We start from the raw sequence: 23,666 nt of genomic DNA, 5'->3' as shown, positions 1-23,666 counted from the left end.
CTTTGGCTGTTGCATTTCAACTGTACTTCAGTTTTGGAATTCAATAAGGAAATCTAATTTCATTAGCTATTGATGTCATCTCTATTGTCATAGGAGCCTATTTTAAGGCTGTGGCAAATTTCGTGAAGAAATGCCTAGTCAGTCAATAATAATAATAATCACAAGTAGCTTATAAGCAAAGAAACAAGCTTAACTTGCTAAGCTCCTGCTGTGGTGTATTGTCTCTCTTGGCTTTGGACAGGACTTTGTAATAGCAGTACTTGTAGCACATGGGGTTTGAAATCTGTCTGCATTTATACTACCTGAGTATAAATTTATAAATACATACATATATATATATATATATAAAAATATATATATATATAAAACATATATAAATATATGTATTTATAAATAGATTTATACTTTACAAATCTGAGTATTTTGCATGCTTTAATGTTCTGTTTTTATACAAACCGTGTTTTGGGGGGAGTTTCTCCACAGAGCTCTTGTTGCAGTAGAGTTGAACTTTTGCTGAGGAGCTGGCAATTTGGAGCAGTTAAAGTGTGCTGGAGCTGTCAGGCCTGTGATGTTGATACACTTGACAGAAAGATTCTGTGGGTGGGAGAGTTGTGCCCTTGGCAGAGAAGCAAGTAGGCAGGCAGCCTGTTGGTGCTGCCCAGGGGCAGTGCAGGGAAAACCCTGGTCTGTTCTTTTCTGGGGCAGCAGAGGCATGGTTGGAGGAAACCAAGACTGATGGTGCAGCAGAAATCAGAAAACTGGACACTTCACAGTCCCTTGGGAGGTGTTCTTGTTCCTCCTGCCCTTTCTGTTACTGCCTGCATCTCTGCCATGTGCGTTCACGCGCATGTTTTAAGTTCAGGGCCAGATGTTAAGGCCCTGGTTAGAGCCCTTTTGTGTAACTTTGTCTGCATTATGAGAAGACAGTAATTGTGCAATCAAAGCAGATGGAGGGAATGACAGAAGAAAGAGATGACATTGTTTATGATGAAAATCATCAGTGTTGGAATACTGCCTATCCAAATTTCAGGATGTGTTTTTCCTTTATGGTTGTTTGCCCTGCTTTGAAATAACATGTCAGATGTGTGGGACCTCTGTGGTGTGAAACAAAGCAATTGAGTAATTGATAAGGAAGTTTTCTTCAAATGATTTTAAAGAAGTGTCTTGGTGTCATGCAGTACTTTGAATTATGCTTTATGTTTTGAATTATACTTTATGGCCACCAGAGACATCATTAACTAAGAAGACAGCTTTCATTGGTTCTTTGGGTTTTGTTAGGGTTTTTTTTTGTTGTTTGTTTGTTTTTTGTTTTCTTTTGAGGGCGGGGTTTGAGAGTTATATGCTTTTGACTACTAAAGAATGAGGTTTCTTAATGTATGTAAGCAATTCTTTTAAATTTATTCACAGATCTTTGTTCCTCAGTAGATTTCCCTTTTACAGAGAAGGTGTAGAGGATTAAAAAACAGGCCATATGGTAGTTTCTATAGCAATAAATTAAAAACCATGTCTTGTCAGCCATTATGAGATATGATGCAAGAGTTAGTTTGTGAAGGCACTGTTTGCATGTCTTGTATCCTGGCAGTTCTCTTTCATTGTAATGATCTCTGGGACAGCTGTTAGATGCAGGTGTGAGAAGGACTAGCTGACCTTTGTTTCAAACAATGAGTGCATAAATTCATCATTTCATCCCTTTGAATTGCAGGTATTCAGCACCACACTGTTTCCATACTACTTTCACAGTATGTGGGGCCAAGATTTTAGTGATGATAATAGTGCAGGAAGAGGTTTTAATTAAAGGAGAACCATTTTAAACAGAGTTGAAGCATCTGCTGAAACCATACTTGGATGCCTTATTTAAAAACTTGTTGATGGTATTTAGTCCAGGATTAAGATACTGAAATTTTAGTGTTTACCATAGGTGTGAACCTGTGCACTGCATGCCTGAGCTCCTCTGTAATCAGTGGGGACTGAGTCAGTCCAGCCTATGGGGTAATTCAGCTTATGCTGAGTAAGACATCTCCTGTTTCATTTCATAGATTTCAGTTCCCTAATAGGTTGTTTTAAAATCTAAGGCCAAATGTAGATCTTCATCTTGAACTGATTTGCCTATTCCCACCCTAGACTTAAAATTAGCCTGAATTTCTGTACTGCAGCTCTGCAAGCAGAAAGCTGAGACCTGCAGAGGAGAATAAGGTTTGATGAACAATCCCAGTGTTTGTAGAGTGAGGGAAGATGGTTTTCCACAATGTAGCTGATGAACATGCAGCATGTTTTACCCATGCCTTGAAATATACTGAACCTGCAAGGGCTATTTTACAACAGCTGGTGGGTCTGTGCCACACTAGTGCTTGGTATTAGTCTATACTTTGAATGTAAATATTTCAGGTCCTCTTTCCTGCAAATTGCACTTACTTGTTTTATTCCATGTTTGGCAATATTACTCAGCCAAAGCCTGGCTTTTGCTGTATCAATTATTGTTTATATTGCGTGGAGGCTTTATTCACTGTTCCTTAACACTGCTTCTGCTGTAGAAAACTTGCAATTAAAGCTGGTAATGGTTGATGACAGGATGATAAATGTATAGGTAATGTGGAATGGATGTAAAATTACAGTTGAAGGGAGTCCTGCTTACATATATTTGCAACCTCAGTAATGGGAAAGTTGTGTGTATTTCCAAAGATATATATTGGTAAACAGTGGTTTAGAAAGGTGAGATGAGCTTTTTGAATACTGAAGTGTTTCCCTTTCTACTTAGATACTAAAAATCTCCTGAGAACTTTTCTAAATGTGTGGAAGAATTACAGATATGCCACAGCATCACACAGACCATGTGCTACCACATTTAGGATCCTCTAAATATCATACTTGCATATAAATTTGTGCTTACAGAACAGCTGTGTCTGTGTTGTAAGGACTTGTTCAGTGGTTTCTTGATGGACATTTGGTATAGTATTAGACATGTGAATAAGGATTATTTGCTTTGAGGAGTAATACAGTAAGTGCAAGTCTGATGAGATGTAATTGAGGACTCAGAACTGCTCTCTTATGATGTTTGGGCTTTACATCTCCACAGATTGAGTCCTCTGGAGGCCATCAGGGTCAGGGTGTGTAGGAGTCCTCCTGTGCTCTTCCATTGAACTGTACTCCATTAGAAAGCAAGTGATGCAAAACCTTAGAAATTTTCTTTTCTTTGGAAAGGAGGATGAAGGTTTTGGTGTGTTTCTGCCCTGGTATATTGGGTGTAATTCCCTGTATGTCAGTGTAGTAGCACCCATGGATGTGAGGAAAGATGCATGACTGAAAGAGTGGAAAATACTACAGAGAAGGCTAAGTCAGTAAAAGAAATAAAGCTAAGACTAACAGCATTAGCCTGTTTCTTTCTGTGTACTAAAAGAGTTTAAGCTAGGAGCTAGGGAGGCAATTTATTAAAGGATAAAGATGAAATGTTAGTGAGAATGAATAAATTGTTTCTTGTTGAGAACTTGACAGAGTCTTTGTCTCCAGATTTATAACAGGATCCCAAGGTTTTATGCTTTGGTTAGATAGCATTTTCCAGAAAGGAGAGATCTATACCTATTGGGGGAGAGAGAGAGAGAGAAGCAGTGGTAATGCAACTATTACCTTTTACTGTAGGGATTGAAAGCCTTTTATATACAAGTCAAACATTCAACATTGAGTTTTAACACAGGTAATGATTTGGGAAGATGCAAAGACCACAGGTAGCATGCTGGCATACAAAAGAAACTTAATACTTTTAGGGGCAGTAGGAAGTGACATATTTAAAGACCTTTGAAACAAGTAATCAGCTTGAGAAGACTTATGAGTGAAGCACAAAAATTTGTAGCAGCTGTGAGTGATCTTGGAGTGGGAACAGCAGCAGTCAGGAGTTGGTGGGATGGTGCCAGGAGTACCACCAGTGTCCCAACCTCTGCCAAGGCTGGGCAGAGCAGCCACCTTGCTGGACATCACAAGGAGCTGGCATCTAGCTTAGTGAGGTGACTGATAATTTCTAATAACTTGGAGTCAGTGAACCTCCAGAGAGGAATCCCTGTGTACAAAAAGGAGACTGGTACTTTAAGTATCCAGCTAGCTAGGACAAGGCTTGCAGAGGATTAGAAGCTCCTCCACCCAGTTGTGGTTAGCTTGAAAATTACAGTAGTTTTTCTCTTCTTGTGCACTACCTGAATCTTTTAGACAGAGGCCAGACAATAAGGGAATTCGTGTCATGGAGTCAATGGCATACAGAATAACTGAGAGAGATACTGGTGTGCTGTTCAGTGGATGCACTCAACTCTGGGGGCTTATCAAGAAAATTATCACAAGGTGACACCTCAGATATAAAAGAATGAAGTGCTGTCCATATATTGAAATACTTTTTAAACACTCATAGGCTAGACTTTGATTAAGAAGAAGAAATGCATAGATAATTAAAATGACACAGAGAATTCAAGGGGATAGTAACATGTTGCATGGATGGAAAATTGAATGCAATTTTTGAAGAAAGAAAGCCTAGTAAGTATATTAAGCATCTGAGTAACATCACCATAGTGCCTAAGTGGATAAACAGACTTAGCAAGAGATGGTGTGCTTTGGTATAGATCTGGTATGGGGGAGGCCTGCACATGTGTTGAGAGATTTTTGAGAAAGGCAGTACTGAAATAGTTCATCGTCACGATTCTCAATGCTGCACTCGTTTCTGAAGTATGGCCTGAGAACATGATACACAATGTAAATATCTGCATGTATTACCCAAGGTAAATTTGCTATGATGTAGTTTATTCAGGAAAGATAATCCTAATTTTAAATTAATTTCTTTTCCTTTTAAATTCAGCATTTTTGAATCCCATATTTTGGAATTTAACATGGTTTTTGCAGTGAAAGGTGCTGTATGTTACTAGTTAATTGCCTTGGTCCTGTGTGAGCCAGCAGGCTCTTGCCTTTGCATAGAGTCCCACTATGTTGTTCAAGCTCCATGTGTGGGCTTTAAACCTCTCAGCTGTCTTTGAAGTAGACATCCTATTCCATTTGTTTTACTTGTGGGAAACTGTTATGTAGGCTGATAATCTGTCTCTGCTCTCTGAAAATTCAGTAAATAATGTCAGAGACTTGAGAAGCATTCCACATTGTACTTTTTTTAGCTTTAGAGTATGTTTCGTCTAAGGTAGTCTATTAACATCAAATACAAATTGCATCAGAGACAAAGCTTAGAAAAATAATTGTCAATCCCCACTGTAGCTGTGAATTTCTTCTTGACATTGTCCTTGTAACTCTTGCATTATTTCTGTATTGCCTTTGAATCTTTACTTGTTTGATAGACCAGTCATTCACCTTCTTCCTCCTACTCTTTCATGAAGTACAGTACCACTGCACTGACAGGTGGTGCAGACTTCTGCACCCTGAGGTGTTCAGGAAAAGATACTTTATTCCCTTCTTTTGCTGGATTATTTTCTGATTTTTGCACTTTGCTATATTTTATGCCACAGGAACAGTGTTCACGATGTGGGTGTCTCTTTGCTTTGAAGTTTAGCCATCCTTGAAAGCTGTTTACTGCTTCATGTGCTCCCTTGTCATGAATGCTCTCTCTTAAATAATTTGGCATCATGACAAGTTATTTAAAACCACAAGTAGATATTAGCTGTTTGTTTCTTAAGATTTTTTTGCTATATTCAGAGACACACTTTTTCCATAGTAGAAGGGAAAATGGTAAAATTATATAGCACCCACTGTTATTATTTTTTGATTGTAATCCTTGGATGATGCACCATGAGCTAGCTGGAAATTTGATCTTTATTGACTTTGCCATCTAAGAGAACAAAGAAAATAGGTAAAAACAAAAATAGTAATTGGAAATAGCTCCTGTGGAGCAAAGCTGTCATGAAGCAGATTGATTCAGCAGTTGCAAAGTTGCTTTATTGATTGTAACTCCTTAGTAAATTAAAAAGAGGACCAAATGCGTTAATCTTCTGTGCGTGTGTGTGTTTGACAGTGACAATTGAGAATGCTCTGCCAGCATAAAGACACATAGAGGAGTGTGGGAATGTTATCTACTTCAGTCAACAACAGGCTTGCCAGAGATAGGAACAGAGTTCTTCAGAAATCGTTCTGGGTTGAATATTCTTTACTGTGCTGTAAACAAAAGAGAGAAGAACTACTGCTTGCATTTTTAAGCATTCAGGTGCAATTAATCTAGGTAAAGGAATGAAGCATAGGAATTACAGTAATTTTCTTCAATGTTCCTTAAATATTATTCTCTGTTTCAATTGCAACATCAAATTAGTTGTTAATAGATCAGTGCAAAACCTTAATATATTCTAGCTGAGGATCTCAGTCTGCTTCATAAGCAAAAGTCAGTTTTGGATTTGGATTTTTGACTCTTTTAATTACTGCTGATTACTTGATGTCATTGCCCATTTGCAAGTAAATTAATCTTTTATTTATGTTTTCCTTCCCAAATTGTCACAGCTTCTCATAAGGATGAAATTCAGTTAGATGGGGAGCAGCTACACAAAGTGAGATTATAGTACAGAAGCTTTCCCTTCCCAGAAAAGCAGGGAGCAGGAACAGTGCTGGGATTCTATTCTGGTGAGGACTAGATGTTACCAAGATAAATTCTTGCTTTTCAGCCTCAAGTTCTGCACCATTAGAAATTTTGTTTCATGTATTTCTTGTTGGGTTAGTGTAGTTGAAATTTAGCCAGGAGAACATGCTCTTCTCTTCCTCTTCCTCTTCTCTTCCTCTTCTCTTCCTCTTCTCTTCCTCTTCTCTTCCTCTTCTCTTCCTCTTCTCTTCCTCTTCTCTTCCTCTTCTCTTCCTCTTCTCTTCCTCTTCTCTTCCTCTTCTCTTCCTCTTCTCTTCCTCTTCTCTTCCTCTTCTCTTCCTCTTCTCTTCTCTCTTTTCCTGCCACTGGTGCCTGAAAATCCAGTTGCCAGGGATAGTTTTGTGGCCTCTCATTCCCATCATGTCACCTGCCTATAGAACACTCTGACCCTCTGTTGTTTTGGATCCACCATTGTTTATAGGACAGGGTTTGAGCAGCATTTCCTATGAAGAGAAACTGGAGTCACACAGATGGGGAGAAAGGAATTGGAGATGAATGAGCTAAAACAGCAGAGAAGGCAGAGAGCTGGAGATACTGAGTCACCAGCTTGGCCTGCGGAAGTGAAAGGGAACAAGATCCTCTTTTGGGCCCTGGAGGGGGATGGAAACTGTAAATGCAGGGGACTCATTAGAGGTCTCCTCATTGTTTCATGGATAAAGTCCAGTTTTTTAATATCATCTGCAGGAACAAAGCTTTGTAGTTACTACTGACTGAGAAAGAGGACCAGTGGGGTAACAGGATTCCTTCCAGGAAGGAATCTGGACATTCTTGTGTTCAGTTTATTATGGCATACTGCTGAAGAACCTGGACTCTATCTTGTCCACTCATGTCTGTCCCCAGCAGCAGTGAGCCAGAGAGGCAAAAGACAGACTGAGGCATCATCTCACCCATTTCATCCTACCACTTCACTCTCCATTTCTTTCCATGCTTTTTCTTTCTTCACTTGCTGGTCCTGATTAGTTCTCTTCTGATTTATTTACCTTGCCACATAGCTGCTTCTTTTTACAGAGACATGCTGCTACTTGTGCTTCACAGGACACTCTCCCCATCAGATTTGTAAAGCCTACTGTGTTTTCTCCTTCTTCACCCCTTGCTTCTTTGAGGTTTCCTAGAAGAAATTGCCAAGTCTAGAGAGAAGGAGTACAGTTGCCAGTGGCTGCCATTCATCTGTTTGTGTAGCTATTGAAATGTTTCATGATCATTAATCAGAGCTTATAGTTATGCTTTATTACTCTTTCCCGATACCTCTCTACCCCTTTCAACCCCACTGTTTGTCACCGTTGTCACATTTTGCCATAAATTTAGATAGCCCAACAGGAGAGGCTGTGTCATTCTATCTGAGTGGTAGTACAGCATAAATAATTTTTTCCCTAAAAATGTAAATGCCATTGTGCTTTGCTTCAGTGTGCACAACATTAAATAGTAATTGTTGTTAGTGGCAATTTGTAGTGTTTAAGAGTCTTGCTTATTCAGTCTCTGTCATGCTGGGGTTTTGTGCTGAATGACTGATTGTTGCACCACTGTTTTTTCTTTGTTAAACGCGTCTGTACGCAGAAGGAGAACTGCCTAATTTGTTTCAATCTGCCATACTGGAGTAAGTCTGCTTTTAAATTGCATACTTAGTAGGTTACAAATCAGATGGCAGCATTTTCATGGTGCTAATTCTCCAGTGTACCAGGAACTGCTGACTTGAATAGGTTTTGACCACTTTTCTTTTTCAGTAAGTCTTCTGTAAGTCATTTGGCTTGCTTAAATGACCTGCTTCTTATTTTCCACAGCAAGAGTTTCTCTCATTTGGGAAATGTAAAAGGATAACATTCCTAGTCCAAGCAGAATCAAAATGTACCATTGCCATCTGGGCTGTGAAACTGGAATAAAGCTGAAAGTGTTACCTCAGTATATTGCTGTGGCAGGAAGCCAAATGGCAGATAATAAAAGGATGGTCTGGTTAGTTGGCATGTTAGTCAGGATCTTGGGATGTGCTTGTTGTGCTTCAAATCTCCAAGAAACTGGGCAGGATGGAAATTATTTCTCTCACCTAATACTGCTTATCTGAACGTTACGTATCTACTGAGCTAATTGTCTCGGCTCATCCACTGTGAATGCATAGGCAGTTCCAGAGGGCATAGGGTCATTCCATATCACTTAGCTCTACATTTTACACTAGGATGAATAACCCTGTGGAGAAACATGTCTCTCTGTGTAGACATCACAAAAAGACAGTAGCTGATGGCCTTAGTCCAGGTACATAACTTTCAGGTGCATGAGATACAGCGAGTCCTTTCTTCCTCTCATGCAGCTGCCTTTAATTGATAGATGGCAGTCCTTTCCTGCCTCACAGGTGCACACAGAGATTGAACAATGCTGCTGTTCTTACAATGTTTTTATTGTGAAAAAAAAATGGTATGTAATTTTATTATCTCAACATACTATATATTTGTGCCTGGCTGAGATTGGAACATAGTGCTGAAAGGGAGGGAGCTGTACGACAGGAGACTTGGGAGATTTTTGCATCACTAGGAAATATGTAACTTTTCCATTGCAATATTCAATGGAATGCATTAGAGAGACAAACAAAGATAGCACTTGAGAATATCTGGCTTGTATATGAAGCTCTGTAAGTCATGCTCATTCATGGTGACTGGTTTTGTTTCTTTTTAGATTGTGATGGATTTCAAACACCCTGATGGCCATACAGTGGCAATTATGTTGCCCCGATGTAGTTTATTGGTGATGACTGGAGAATCCAGATACCTGTGGACACATGGGTATGTGTAAGAGTCCCTGCATTGCTGGTAATAGAGGAACAATAAGTGTTGTTTGTTTGCTTTTTAAATGACATTCTATGTTTAAAATTACCTGAAAGAAATCAAGTTTTGTAATTAATGTACAAATTCACTCTGCTGCTCAGATGCTGCTTAGGTTAAATTGAAAAACTTGGGGATTTAAGAAGCTAATTGCCAGTCCCTGAGGTGTAGTTTCCTGCTGCTGTCACAAGTGAAGTTTCAGTTGGAAATTGCTCTCATATCTGCAGTGTGAAAGTTCTCAATGACTCTGAGCTGGCAAAGAATTGATTGTAGTGCAATTAGTGTCACCATTCCCTTTCTCTCTTTTCAGCCCACTTTTCCCATTGGATCACATATGCTAAAGGCTTGAGAGAGGGGCTAGTTTAAGAGATTGACTTCCCCTGCACTGAGAGCCTGAGGGTGGCAGAGGGGAGTGTTCCTGAGGTGCTTTAGGGACACTTTAGCTGCTGGTAAGACTGCATCGAGCAGTTTTGGGATGATGCAAAAAGATTTTTTGAAATAAGTCTTGAAGCTTTGCTTATTGTAGAATTTAAATACATCCTTTTTTAATTGTGCACGATTGAGAGATACTTCTAATTAGAGTGCTGAAATTGGCCAAAAGGTGAGCTTTGGTGAGCTCTGAGTGTGACAGTAAAATATTTCAGGAGCGTATGGCAACCTTGTATTGGACAGAAATGCCCGTAGTAATCATTTCTTCCCTTTTTTGACCTAAACTATCACTGGTTCAGCAGTCAATTGGAGACCCTAATTGCAGTCTGTGTAAATTAAACACCAAATCCTTTTATTGGCAGAAAATTATCTGCCTTTTAATTTTGCTGGTTAACGTGTATTATGAAAACAGGATGAATACTAACTCCCTGATAACCTTTACATGATTAATTTTATAGAGTTCTCATACCACCTGTATAGTCCCTCATTAAATTAAATAGCTGTAAAAAGCACTTGGTACTTCTGATGTGCATCCTTACAGAACCCAGGGCAGTGAACTCCCTTGTTGTTTGATCTGCAGGACTGAATACAGGTACCAGTGCTGTAAGTTTCTTATGCTGTCCTGTCAAATACTTGTCTTTTGGAAAGGCCGTGTACAGCTCTGAGAACACAGTGCAGTTTCCACGTCAGTGACATTGCTGGCCAGGGAAGCCAGTGGGCAGTGCCCCGGCATCAGGCAGCTCTGTGGGCTGTGCCAAGGCCAGGTCGGAACACCAGCCCAGGGTCAAGGCAGAGGCTGTGCACAGACAGAGCTGGGGATGCAGCTGGGGCTGTAATTGGAACAAGGGCCAGTGGGACAGCCTCCATTTAAACACAGCTCCCAGGGGAAGGAGGGCTTATGCTCTCTGAGGCCTCAGCTTTCTCCAGGGCTACCAGCTCTACCATGCCAGTCCTGGGCAGCCACACTCCCAGCAGGTAGAAGGATGCATGCTGGGCACTTGCAGTACTGGCCAGCAGCCAGTGAAGGTGGAATAGTGTACCTGTCTATTGAAACGTGGAATGAGATTATTACTTAACACCCTTGTACCTTCAAGTGATGGTTGTCTTTTGAGAACCAATGAATGAACTACATTGAAAACTAAGATCCCAGACCTTTCTACTCTGTACAAGTGGTTCCTGTGCTGGTTCTTGTCCATCTTTCCTAAGTGGAGTTTTTCTATATGTTTTTAAAAGCAGTAGTGGGTCAAGATACTCAACTGGAGTAAGCTTTGGATCATGTCACCGGAACATTGTATTGAAATCAGAATGAAATCATCCAGCGACAACTAATTCACTTGCATATATAATGTCAAAATGTATTTAATAACATTTGTGATGCCTTTTATCTACACCTCAGAAGTCAAATCATAAGTGCACAAGGGTCAGTTTTGAAATTAATCTGGACGTGTTTTCATTGTATATGCTTGGATGCCAAGGAAATAGAGACTTTGTTTTGACCCGATTAACAAAGTTCACAGGAAAAGCATTTTTGTTCAGTTCTGTGTGAAAGAGAAACACATGGTTTAGAAATAAGCTATGCAATGTCATCAAGGAGGACAAAGTATGTTTTCTCTTTTCAACTCAAAGGTGAAAGTAAAATTCTGACTTTTGTGATGAAGTTCATTACTGATGTGTTTCATATTTGGTTGGATAACCTGGCAGAACTCTATTCTTGGCACTGCAATAGTAAAACCACTCTGTGCCAAGCAAGAGGGTGTGTAGCATTTTATTTTTGACATTGGGAAGTCCTCATAAGAGTAATGAGAAGAAGTGAGAGAGAGGAACAAAACCCAAGAGAGACAAGAGATGCACAGTGCAGTTTTTCACCACCCACTGACTGATGCCCAGCCCACCCCCAGTTCATACACTGAGCAGGATGCTCTGTGGTGTGGAGTATCCAAACTGGTGTGGCCAGTTTGGGTCAGCTGTCCTGGCCATGCCAACTCCCAGCTTCTCATGCCCCTCCTAACTGGCAGAGCATGGGAAACTTAAAAGTCCTCATTTAGAGTAAGCACTAATGCTGTTAGCACAGATGCTTAGAAGAAAATTGACTCTATCTCAGCCAAAACTAGGAAATAAATAAATATATTAAAAATATATAGAGAAGTACTAGACAAATCAACAATCAAACTTTACAGAAGAAAATGGAGGGAGGGAAGGGAAATGTAATTACATGGAATTAAACAACACTTTAATTCATGTCATTAGTTTATGTGTCATCTCCTTTCTTAAATTGACTAAGTTGAAAACAGAGGCAGAAGTATGTTGGATAGGATGTTGTAATCCCATTTCTCTCAGACTGTCAGGATTGCCTTCTTACAAAGATGGGATTGGGTTTTTATCTGATGCAAACTGAATTATTCCTTATTTTTGTGCTGATTTGTTTTAGGATCACACCCAGAAAATATGATGTTATTCAAGCATCAGAACTTGGGCAGAAAGTTAGAACAATCACCGCTGATGTTGGAGATTTAACATTAAATCGAAGGGAAACAAGGACATCATTTACATTCAGGAAAGTGAGGAGAAGCCCTTGCAATTGCAGTAAGTGTCTTGAAGCAACCTTCAAGTCAAAATTGTTATTTATCACCTATAGGTAGCTTTTTTTGTTGTTGTTGTTTCAAGCAAATAATTTGATTCCTTTGGATAGTTTTGGCAGTTGTCATTGCTATTCCTGGATGGTTTATAGCCTACTATACGGCTTGAATTGGTTGCGTTCATGTGGTTGCTAGAGTTTCCCTATACAGGAAGGTGTTTGGCTTGCTCCAGAGCCTGGCAAGTAATCTGGAGTCTTGTGTTTCATTGGCATTTCTAGTATAATGTAACAATAATGTAACAAAATAGAAATAACTATTATTCTTCAAGTTTTTTTCCTCAGTTTTGATCAGGTTTTTTTTGAGGGGAGCCTGTAATTTTGAGAAATAGGTACATAAGAGAAGGAGAAGCAGTCATGTCTGCCATGACAGAGCCATGTAATTTGCCTTAGGGCAGTTGAGATAATAATAGACAGGTGGTTCAGTGATTACATGGAACTGAAGTCCATTTATGCCCTTAGAACAGAATTTCAGAGGCTGAAATGTAATGATGTTGTGGTCTTTGGCATTGGGGGCACTATCTCAGTTTTGAGAACATAAACATCATTAACACAGCAGATTAATGATCACTGCAAACAGCCTCTGGCATAAGTGGGCTGGCTACTTATTTTCAGGTCATCAAACACTTCTGTAGTTTGACCTGTATTTCTGTTTTTAAAAGGTAAAGGAGGAATGAAGCATTTTTTGCATTTTATTATTTCACTTGTAATTTAATTTTACTAAATATGTTTAATCAATGAGGAATTGCTTAAAAAATTAATATTTTGACTCTGTTGCTATATCTAGTTTACCCATCTGTCTGTGACAGCCAGAAAGGACAGCAGAGACCAGTGCAGCCTTCATTTCCCCAGAATGAGATGGAGGCCTCAAAGCTGGAGCAAGAATATGTACACAAGGTGTATGAAGAGATTGCCACACACTTCAGCAGTACCAGGCACAGCCCATGGCCCCGAATCACAGAGTTTCTCAGGTCCCTGCCTGCAGGGTCAATAGTGGCTGATATTGGTTGTGGTAACGGGAAGTACCTCGGCATCAACAAGGATTTGTACATGGTAAGTAGTAGCTACTGTCATTTGTTTTTGCTGGTTCAGTCATGCACTTGTAGCATGCTGGAGGTCCAGGTTGGCATTGGAAGAGTGCCAAGAACAAAAAGCTATTTCCTGATCCAAGATCAATTGCCAATTGTCTTAAGTTTCCACGTGTATTCATTATATGCGTTACCTTTTTCTTTTTTTTGAAGCCACTTCTGCTTTGTAATTGAAAATGTGTTAAAGAAAAATAGTAATGGGTGCAGCGGATTGAAAAATTGTAATGGATAGTTTAGCCTTTTTTGTTATGGTTGTTGAATAAATATATTAAATGGTTGGGCAATTTGAATGCTTTCAACAAAATTGTCATTTGTTTGGTGGGTGGGTGAAATCTCCATGGGCAATGCTATTTTTCATGACCTCTTCAGTTCCCTGTGACCTGGTGGCACATCTCATTTGTGAATGATGTCATGTGTGCTGTTCCACCTCTGGCTCTGTGCACAGGCCCAGTAAAGACACCAACATAAAATTCACAGGGAGATCTCAACTTTGGTACAGATTTCTGGCCTTTCACTCTCTTTTCTTCACTTTTAGACAGTTCTGACATAATTCTTGCTCATTTTCTTTTCCTTCACTGTCTCATAGTCTGCACTTAGTCTGGTTTTACTTCTCTCCCTTCCTGTCAGGGAGAGATGAAGTATGCACAAATATGAACCAAGAGGTAGCTTTCATTGCAAATATTTAAAAGACCTTTTTGGGAGAAATAAAAAAGAGTCAAACTTGCCATTGTTTTAACACAAAAGAAATCTCAGAGAAGTGTCTGTTATGGCATCTGCTTTCTCTTGTTCCAGAATTGTCTGATTCTTTTACATGTTTGTGCTGTGAAACACTCTGGAATTCATCAGACTTGAAAACTTCTGTGTAGGGTAAAGCATTCATTATTGTTAATAAAACTTGGAGGTGTTTGTCTGTTTCAGGAGTTTCTGTCCTGTTATTTATATTGAGCTAAAAAAGATAAGTTGTTATTTACAATGCTGTTTGTGATAGTAAATTATCTACCTTACTGTTCTTATGGGCTAGAACAACATCAACCAAGTTAATAAGTAGACATCCTTATGCCTGACTGCTCTAGCCTATTATTAATTTCAGTACATTTCTTTCTTCTAGTCTTTCAGTCCTGACTCCTGTAAGAAAAATCAGCAAGCCTAACCGGAGAAACATTTATCAGGGTATCATGAAGGTCAACTGGTCCTAGAATGGATTTAGTAAATTGCAATTGTGAAGGTTTGTGGTAGACTTTCACTTTTTAAGTGAAATAAATGCAAGATACTGTGTTCAGAAATTGCCAGCGCCAGTCTGTTTTCTGTAGTCCACAGTTAACCAGCTAAGGAAGGGAAAGATCACATATTGGCTAGCAGTCAAAGGAAAGCCAGCTCCTGTCCTCTGTTACTTTAGGAGTTACCTAATTTCATGTGTGTCTATAGGAAAAATAAAAAACAGGAAAAATAACAGTGAAAGGGAGGAAACTATTAAAGAAGCAGTTGAAACAGTTGAAAGATAGAATCTGAGAATTGCTTCATTCAGTTGGCCTCCCTTGACATTTTGTTTTCCACTGGCAATGACAACTAGTGGTTCTTAGATGGAGATAGACTCTAGACTTTGCATTTGGTTGTTTTCATCTACAAGTCAGCACAGAATCTCAGGAGGATGGATTTGACTACTTCTTTCTACCAGATTTATTTTTCTGTAGCAGCCAAAGTGTAGTTCAAGAAAACCCTGTGTGTATTGTGTTTACAAGTGTTTTAAAAATTTTGACAAGGTATCTCAAGTGCTGTTAATTCCTTCTACCATGGTTTAGTCATGGAGCTGAGGGTGAGGGATTACAGGATGTTTTATGTGTCAGGTGCATTGTTGGGATAAAGGGAATGTTCTCTTGGTGCAGGACATCAGTTTTCTCCCTCATTTGCTCCTCTTTAGCTGGAGGCATAAAATCCAGGCATAAACTTAATAAATTCTACATCTCTTTTGTGCACAGTGATTACACTGGAGCTCTTAGCCCAGGTCCTGTTGGGAAAGAAGCAATAAAGCAGAGCTGTGGAATTAGGAGTTGTGTAGGGATTGGGCACTGTTGGCACACCTCTGTGGCTTGGGATGGTTTGGCTCAGAAGTACTGAAAACCTGAGGCAAGCATTTCTTGAAGTCAAGCAATATGCTTTACAGGCTACTGTGCGCTTTTATGCTTTAAGTAGCGGTGCTAATGGTAGATCACAGCTAAGGTATCTCTCTTGATGGTTTTAATCTTCAGGTACTGTCTGAAAACATCTCCACTGTGGCGTGTGTTACTGTAGTTGTTTCAGTTTCTCTGGATGATTACATGCAGCCTTATTTACTTGAGTATCCTGTATGACCATGAAATGCACGAGTCCAGCTACGCTCAGCGAAAGTGACAGTGCTCTAATGGCTGCGTTATCCTGACACAGTGAGAGAGCAGCAATTCCGTGACAAACAAATTCAGATTGAGGATGTTTCAGCTGGAGGTGGAATCCATGTCTGATGCAGCTAGCACAAAGAAAGGTTGAATTTAACAGAGGTTTCAGATTGCTTTTTCTTTTTCTGTCTCACCCACCTTGTTTAAATGAATGCAAAAAAGAGACACAGTTTTAGTGTTGTTTTTCCACAGTTCTATCCCCACCCAATCTCTTTTGGAGGAATTATTTTAAAAAAATTTTATTTAGCTGCTTTCGAGCTTAATATTCACATCTGTATGCAGAGCTTTTATTTTTATAGAACAATGTTTTTAGCATTTAGCCATTCTCCTGATTACCACAAGGGTTTCATTGCTGTTGTTGCAATGATCTCATTAATTTCTGTACATTTCAGCTTTGTCTCCTTGTTTCCAGTGTTCAGGTAGATGTGGTGATGTCTAAGTCTCTGCAGGAATGTTCAGAATGCTCACAGGGCTACAGCATGGATGAAAAGTCATTGAAGTCTTTCAAATTCGTTGTTTACAATTTTAGTTGAACTGATAAATTGGTGGAAAATTCAGTGCAAATACCTGAAAATGCCATAGGGTAGATATGTTTTCTTTTTGAATAAAGAAATTACCTTAATTGACAGAGTACTGATGATAGGAAAAAAAAACATGGCAATAGAGGAGCCAAATTGATTTGCTTTAATACAGACATTCTTATTTCTGTTCCAAAATTCTGTTCCAAATTCAGAGGTAATTAATAATGCAGTTTATATTTCACAAGACCTTGCAAGACCTGCTTTTGCTCTGAGATGTGTACCTCTGTTTTCTGCATTACTGTCCCAAAGTGACATCTACTGGAACTATATAAAAATTTGGTTTTTCCATGGTGTGGGGAGGAGAGAGAGTGAATGTTTACTGTGGTATGGTTGCATGAAGTTGAGTGGGTTTTAGTTGCACTGGCTTGGAAAGACTGGGAATAGATTCGTCTCCCAAGAACTTTTTAGTAGTGGGTAAAAGCAGGAGGGACAAAGCCAATTAGTAAAGGTATACCTAGAGTAAGTTCACCGTATCTTAGCATTTGAAGGGCAAGACAGAGGAATCTTTCATGCTCTTTTCTCTGAGCAGATAGGAGTCATTAAATGGATGAGAGATCTGGGATGAGAGCTCAGAAGGAACTGGGAAAGAGCAGCACAAAACTAGAATGAAAGCTGAATTGTTTAACATGGTTCTGTTGCTTTGTCACCAAGAAATAAACTCCAGATCTTAGGCATAGCACTTAGCTTTCAGAGATACCGTGGCTACATGCAGTGGAAAACCAAAACACCACATGAAAGGAATGCTGATAGCCTGACTCAGATGAATTGTTTGCTGGAATGTAATTTGGTTTCTCAAGCTTCTCATGCTGTTAGTTATAGCTGAGGCGTTTCTCTGGAGAGTGACATAATTCCATTCGGTGGCTGGATTTCAGAATTAGATGTTGTTTTGTTCATCGCTTTGTAATGTGCTGAATAAATCAGGTTCCCAGATACTTAAATGAACTGAGTCTACCAGACTGAGTTAGTTATAATGAGATAATGTTAGAAGAAAACACACAGTGGTGGGTAACCTCAGTCTGTCTTTACCTATCTTTTTTTCAGCATGCAAGAGGATTTATCTTTTGCAGATTTGCAGCATCATTAGAAAGCAAGTTATCTATTAGTCTTTTGCCCCCAAACCACTGCATTAAATAGATTTTATAAAAGCTTCTTTAGCTACTCCTTGCTGTAAAGGTGGAGGTGAAGGTGCATGGGAACATGAAGGAGCAGGATGGCATAACTGGCTATGTTATCCATTTCCAGGGTGCCGATACAGTGCTGCTGCAAATCCAGACAAGTCAGAGGTGTTGTATTTGTTTCTCTCTCCCTTCTCCTCTTTATCTTGGCCTTTTCTTTTTTTTAATACATTTTGATTGTCTAAAGGTTTGCATTATCCAGTGTGCCCGGAGAGGGTGTGGTATCCCAGAGTGATTATATACTTTTGCCCCTTTCCTAAGTTTTGTGTTTGTTAGGATTCTAGTTGCAGAGTTACAGGCCTCCAGATTTCTTAAATTCTTCATTTAAGACAGATTTTCTGTCTTAAATGAAGAGTTGGATGCAGTTAATATTATCCTTATACACTGAAAATCAGTGCCTGAAATCCAGGTGGATTTCAGTCACAGGACCTGTCAGTGGCCACTCGTGAGCTCCTGTGAGCCACTGTTTACATCACAGAAAGTGGTGAAGAGATGAGTGGAGGTACTTCCCAAAAAGGTAGAGATGTGGTAACGGATGTCTGGAGAAAAATCTGAGGAGCCTGAGAAGCCAGCCTCCTTTATGGGAATATTGAAATGTGTGGAGCAACTTGCTGAGAGGTGGACATGCTGAGGTAGACTCAGCTGAATAATCAGCCATGCTGTTTGAGATACGTATGAGAAATTGTGGAGTTCGAGCACAGAATTTGATTTAGAAAGCCAAGGTATAAGAAATGATTGAGAAGAATCACAGACATTAAGAAATAGAAAGCCTAAAGACATACACATACAGCTTGACTCACTAAGAGCTGTACTAGATTCTTTTGGGTTTGGATGCAGGATTAATAGTAATTCATCTGCCTTTGTCCACTCTTCTAGAAGAGATCCTAGCAAAGACAATAAATACGCTGTTCTGATCATTGAAAATAGAGATATGAACTGGCAAAAATTAAAGCTTTCCAGATATATTTTGAGATTTGTTTAAATGTTTTGATTATACATTTTATTAGAGAGAGAAAAACCTGTTCTCAATTAAAACAGTCCTTCAAACTCTTCTGTAGATGAAGTTGCATCACATCAAAGCTTCTGCTTGATTTAGAATTTAAAAATCAATTAGTAATTGAATTGGGAAAAGTTGAGTTTGGGATCTGTGCCCCTTGCTGTAAATGTTTTCTGCACTCATGAAAACTACAGGTAGGCTAATTTACTAGCTGTAAGCTGGTATTGCACCTCTAAACTTACCTTTTTTTTGTTACCTATTGTTTTCTAAGTGACTGAAATGAATGCATGCTTCTCTTGTAAGTTAGAAAATGCGGGAATGTGGTGATTATAATTACCTTGAAATATCATGTAGATATAATTCTAGTAAGGATGCTAAATTTGCCTAGCTTCAGCACCAGGCATCTCTGGTGACTCCCTGTGTTCACCATTAATGCATATATGCAAAGCACCTATTGTCATGTTTACATTTAAAACCACATGAAGTTTTACCCTAATATGCCTATTTTAGAGTAGCTGTGTGTTTGAAGTGTTCTGTTTCAAGGTCTCCATTTTCACTGTGAAACAGCATCTTTTTGCTTTGGATGTATGTTTGCTTTTACTTGTATATCAATACAAGTAAACCTGACTTCATAATATTTGATATAATTTAGATGCAAATGAGGACTTTGCAGCCTGGCAGTCATGCCTTTGTTCTCATTCTTAGTTCACTGGATTTCATCAACATACATTATAGTCCTTTGCAAGGTCATCTTGGGAACGGGGGATTGTGTTCCATTATCCAGCCCATTTTCACTCTAGACTGGAGGGCCAAAGCAGTTCTTTCTGGGAAAACTTGCTGTCAGTGGAAGCTGCAAGTATTCTTCTTCCTCCTTCTGCCAGCAGTGAATTTGGTCCTTTGAGTTTTATTATTAAGTGCTGCCAGCCAATGTCTTAATTGCAGAAGTAGTCAAAGGTACCGGTAATGAGGTGTGCAGTCACTAACATGCAGGTTGTCAGAGTAATTTAAAGACACTTCAGTTGGCTGCCAGTGTAAAATGATGGGGATTTGTTTGCATTCAAGTAAACAAGGGTTCCCTTTTTTTATTCATCAACAACATAATTCACTCAGTGCTTTAGTAAATTTGAGAGACCAAGGAATGAGTATGAAGAAAGCAATGTTAGGATTGATCTTTTCAGGTCTGTTTATTGCTAATTGACAGGATAATATACACATAGTTTTTGTGGAGGATTATCTTGTATAGTTAGGTTGGCGTTTTCACAGCCGTTTCATTTACTTCAGATCAAAAATCAGGGACCTGAGTAACAGGCAGCTCACTAGTAAGCTTTCAGGAAATAAGTCTGGAAGAGAATTCAAGGTTTTTTCAAAACTGTGGTAGTAAGCTGAAAAAATAAAAGGATTTGAACAGATAAAATGAAAAACTATGATGGAAAATAAATATATTTCCATTAATCATTGCAAAAGAGGTTTTTAATTGCAGAGGTACTCTTGTCTCTTCTGGGTGGATTAAGCAGAGCAAGTTGTTTGCTATTCTTGTTGCATCAAAGACAGTTTAGTATTCTTTCGGTGTCAAATGCAATAAATGCTGTCAACAGTAATTATTTAGGATTCTGAACCTGTTCTCTGATATCTTCTTGTTGCTGTTCATTGCAAACAAATAAATTTATTATTCTCATACATGCAAAGTTTTGATATACAACCTGGTAGCAAGGCTTTGGTTTGAGTATTCAGTGTGCATGGCAGACATAAAAACAAGAGTGGCACATGCCTCGCTATTTCTTTCAGAAAGTGTCTTGATCAGTTTAGAATTACTGTTTTTATGCAAGCATGTAAAAAACACTTCTAGATGCTGATTTTTCAAAGATGGTAAGTTTTGTCTTACTGCCTTTGATGTGGACACTGGGCAGGTGTAGCGGGCTGTCCACTGGGTTTAAAGGGGGAAAAAATATTTATGTTTTACGAGGTATTCTGAAATGGTCCTAGGGGTCACTTCACTGGACTGTACAGAACCTTGGAAAACTATGTTGAGCTTAAATTCTTTTGTGGATCATGATGCTGAGGGGTAAGAGAAAGATATCTGAGCAGTTCCTCACACTGAAATGACAAAACCTGGGTGAGGATTGAAGCTATATGCCATACTTTTGTGATGCCACCAAAGTCACTGGACAATTGCTTACACTTGTAGATGAGCTTTTGTGAGTTCAGTGTTTGGGTACTTCAAAAGTTATCAAGTTACAAATGGCAGTTGACATGATAATAAAATACTGAGGTTAGGTCACCTCTCATTTTGCTCATTTCAAGACACCTTGAATGAATTTTGAAGAAAAGTTAGGTTGAAACCTGGTCCATCTTAAGCTGGTTCAAAATCAGGGTGCTGTAATAAGCGGTCTAATATCCAGTCTTTCATCTTTGTTTTATGTCAGCATCAGGGTTGTTTTCTTTTTGTCTCTACCTGGTAACTATATACTCCTCTTAAGGCTATTTTCTCACACTTGCTCTTGTTTTGATTTTAAACTGTGTTCCCTCAGTAGGAGACTGTGATGACTCTATTACTGTAAGCATCAAATGAAAATCATATTCCAGTCTGGTAATTATCCTCTCATGAAAAGCTTAATGAAACATTTTCTCTTCTAGGTTGGCTGTGATCGCAGCAAAAACCTGGTGGATATTTGTGGAGAAAAACATTTCCAGGCGTTTGTCTGTGATGCCCTGTCAGTGCCAATCCGCAGCGGTTCTTGTGATGCCTGCATCTCTATTGCTGTAATCCACCACTTCTCAACACCAGTAAGTCACCCCTCTCTCTGCTGTACTGTACTGTTGGATTGCTGTGCAGGGCTGCTAATACTGCAGCACAAGCAAGGGCAAGAACAAAATTGGAAGAAATCCAAGGTTTGCGTTTGGTCTAAGCAGTTGTCAGAGCAGAGTTAAGCTGTTGTGCTACTGCTGCTTCTTAGACTTTCTGTTCACCTTCTCCTTCTCAGATGCCCTTGCTCCCCCTGAGGCTTTGGTCCTATGCTTGGGTTTCATTTTCCTGTGCTTGTAATTAAAGACACTGGAGAAGGGATCTCTGCTTTGGGAGTCAAGAGATGCATTGTTTCCTGGCTCAGATTTTGAGCTCTTGGGCAGGTCTTGTGATTTTCTGTTTATTAATCTGTGAATTGATTGTCCATCTCCAAACAAAAGGGAGACTGCTCACCTGTCTGCTGTATCTCTGGGCTGGGTAAGGTTCCCCTGGCAGAAATTGCCATGGTGACAAGTTTCTAAACCATCTTAGAGGGGCCCCACAGATCTTTCCATAGCAGAAATGCAGTGAATGTTTACAGATCCAGTAAAAAAGCATAGAAGGAACTATGGAGAAGGCTGACATATCTTTGTTCATGTTTAAGGACAGAGGATCTGTGTTTAAGCTGTAAGTCAGACCTCTTCAGCTGCAAACTTAGCCTGTGCATCATCAGGTGTAGTAGATTTGAATCTGGGATTTTAAATACTGAATCACCTTCTTGAAGAGGTGTCCGTCTTTTCCAGGTGGGCTGATATGTCCAAGAATTCCTGCTCAGCATAGACCTGTTTTCAAATGGAAAGAGAATAGTAGAATCATTGAGGCTGGAAAGAACCTTTAAGATGATCAAGTCTCGCTGTTAACCCAGCACTGCCAAGTTCACCACTAAACCATGTCTCTGAGTGCCACATCTACAGGTCCTTTACCTCCAGGGATGGTGAATCCACCGCTGCCCTGGACAGCCTTTTCCAGTGCTTGACATGAATGATGTCATGATAAAGAAATTGCGTTTAGGAAAATGTCTTGGCTTGCACACAGTGATGGGCTGTATTAGGAATGAAAATAAATGGTGGGAAAAAACCACCTTCTTTTCAAGTTTTATTGCATTTTGGGTAAGGAGCAATTGCTGCCACTTAATTCTCCTGACTTCTTGTTTATGTACTAGTTTCACACTTTTGCTTTTCCTTTCCAGGAGCGGAGACTTGCGACTCTCCGGGAACTAGCTCGGCTTCTAAGACCTGGTGGAACAGCACTCATTTATGTCTGGGCAATGGAACAAGAATACAAAAACCAGAAGTCTAAATACCTAAAGGAAAAGAATGGTTGTAAAAACAAGGACAAGGAAATGAATACTGGCCCAACCCAGAGACCGCTTAGTGACATAGGGCCTGATGACAGCAGTCAAGACTCAGCATGGTCTGACCAACTCCTTAAAGACTTGAAGGATGAAAGCTGTGGTGCCAAGCCAGTTGCAGACTTCAGACTGCCTGTTCACACTAACAGGACCTCTTTTCACTCTCAAGATTTGCTGGTTCCCTGGCATCTGAAAGGTAGTACTAAAAATAAAGAGGAAAATGTTGATACAGTGTTGGTTCCGGGTGGCTCCAAAGAATCGCAAGAACTCAGCCCTGTTTTCCACCGCTATTACCATGTGTTCTGTGAAGGGGAACTGGAAGCAGTGTGCAGATCCCTGGATTGTGTGAGGGTTCAGAAAAGTTACTATGATCAAGGAAACTGGTGTGTGGTTCTAGAAAAGTTGTAGCCTGTGATCCTGTGATGCTTCCTTTACTGTCTGTAGTGTTTTCTTTGTTTTTTACAGTCAAAGGTATTTTGTGAAAGGTATTTTTAATGCAGGCTGTAGCTATTGCCTCTTTTAAAATAACAGAATAAAGATTGTATATTGAGTTAATACCAGTGGCTAGCACTGTGTGCATATGTTAACAAAATAATGGCCTAACTCAGCTACTACCTCTGCAGAGTGTTTGCTTTACTTCTCTGAATTACAGTGAAGAGGATTAAGTGGGAAAATACTGCCCATGCAAATCACTAAGGCCACTGTTGAGCTTTTAAAGACAAAGGGCCTGGTTCTCTCTTCTCTTGCACCATTTTATATTGATGTAGCTGCAGTGCTTTCCATGCAGTCCACAGCTA

General features: G+C 39.5%; 1 protein-coding gene across 2 annotated transcripts in view; it reads left to right on the top strand.

Annotated features, from left to right (window-relative positions):
* ALKBH8 (alkB homolog 8, tRNA methyltransferase) overlaps nt 1-23,424 on the top strand; it is a 43,169-nt gene extending 19,745 nt beyond the window's left edge. For both annotated transcript variants that reach the window (XM_066313006.1, XM_066313005.1), the window contains exons 8-12: nt 9,260-9,366; nt 12,263-12,417; nt 13,254-13,519; nt 21,371-21,520; nt 22,708-23,424. In XM_066313006.1, coding sequence (XP_066169103.1) covers nt 9,260-9,366; nt 12,263-12,417; nt 13,254-13,519; nt 21,371-21,520; nt 22,708-23,277 — 1,248 coding nt within the window. In that variant the 3' untranslated portion in view covers nt 23,278-23,424. The remainder of the gene's footprint in view (nt 1-9,259; nt 9,367-12,262; nt 12,418-13,253; nt 13,520-21,370; nt 21,521-22,707) is intronic.
* The last annotated feature ends 242 nt before the right edge of the window (nt 23,425-23,666 follow it).

This window comes from Sylvia atricapilla, chromosome 2 (assembly GCF_009819655.1).
Source record: "Sylvia atricapilla isolate bSylAtr1 chromosome 2, bSylAtr1.pri, whole genome shotgun sequence".
NCBI lineage: Eukaryota > Metazoa > Chordata > Aves > Passeriformes > Sylviidae > Sylvia > Sylvia atricapilla.
The sequence above is the reverse complement of the archived record's forward strand: the minus strand, read 5'-3'. Positions and strand labels throughout refer to the sequence as shown.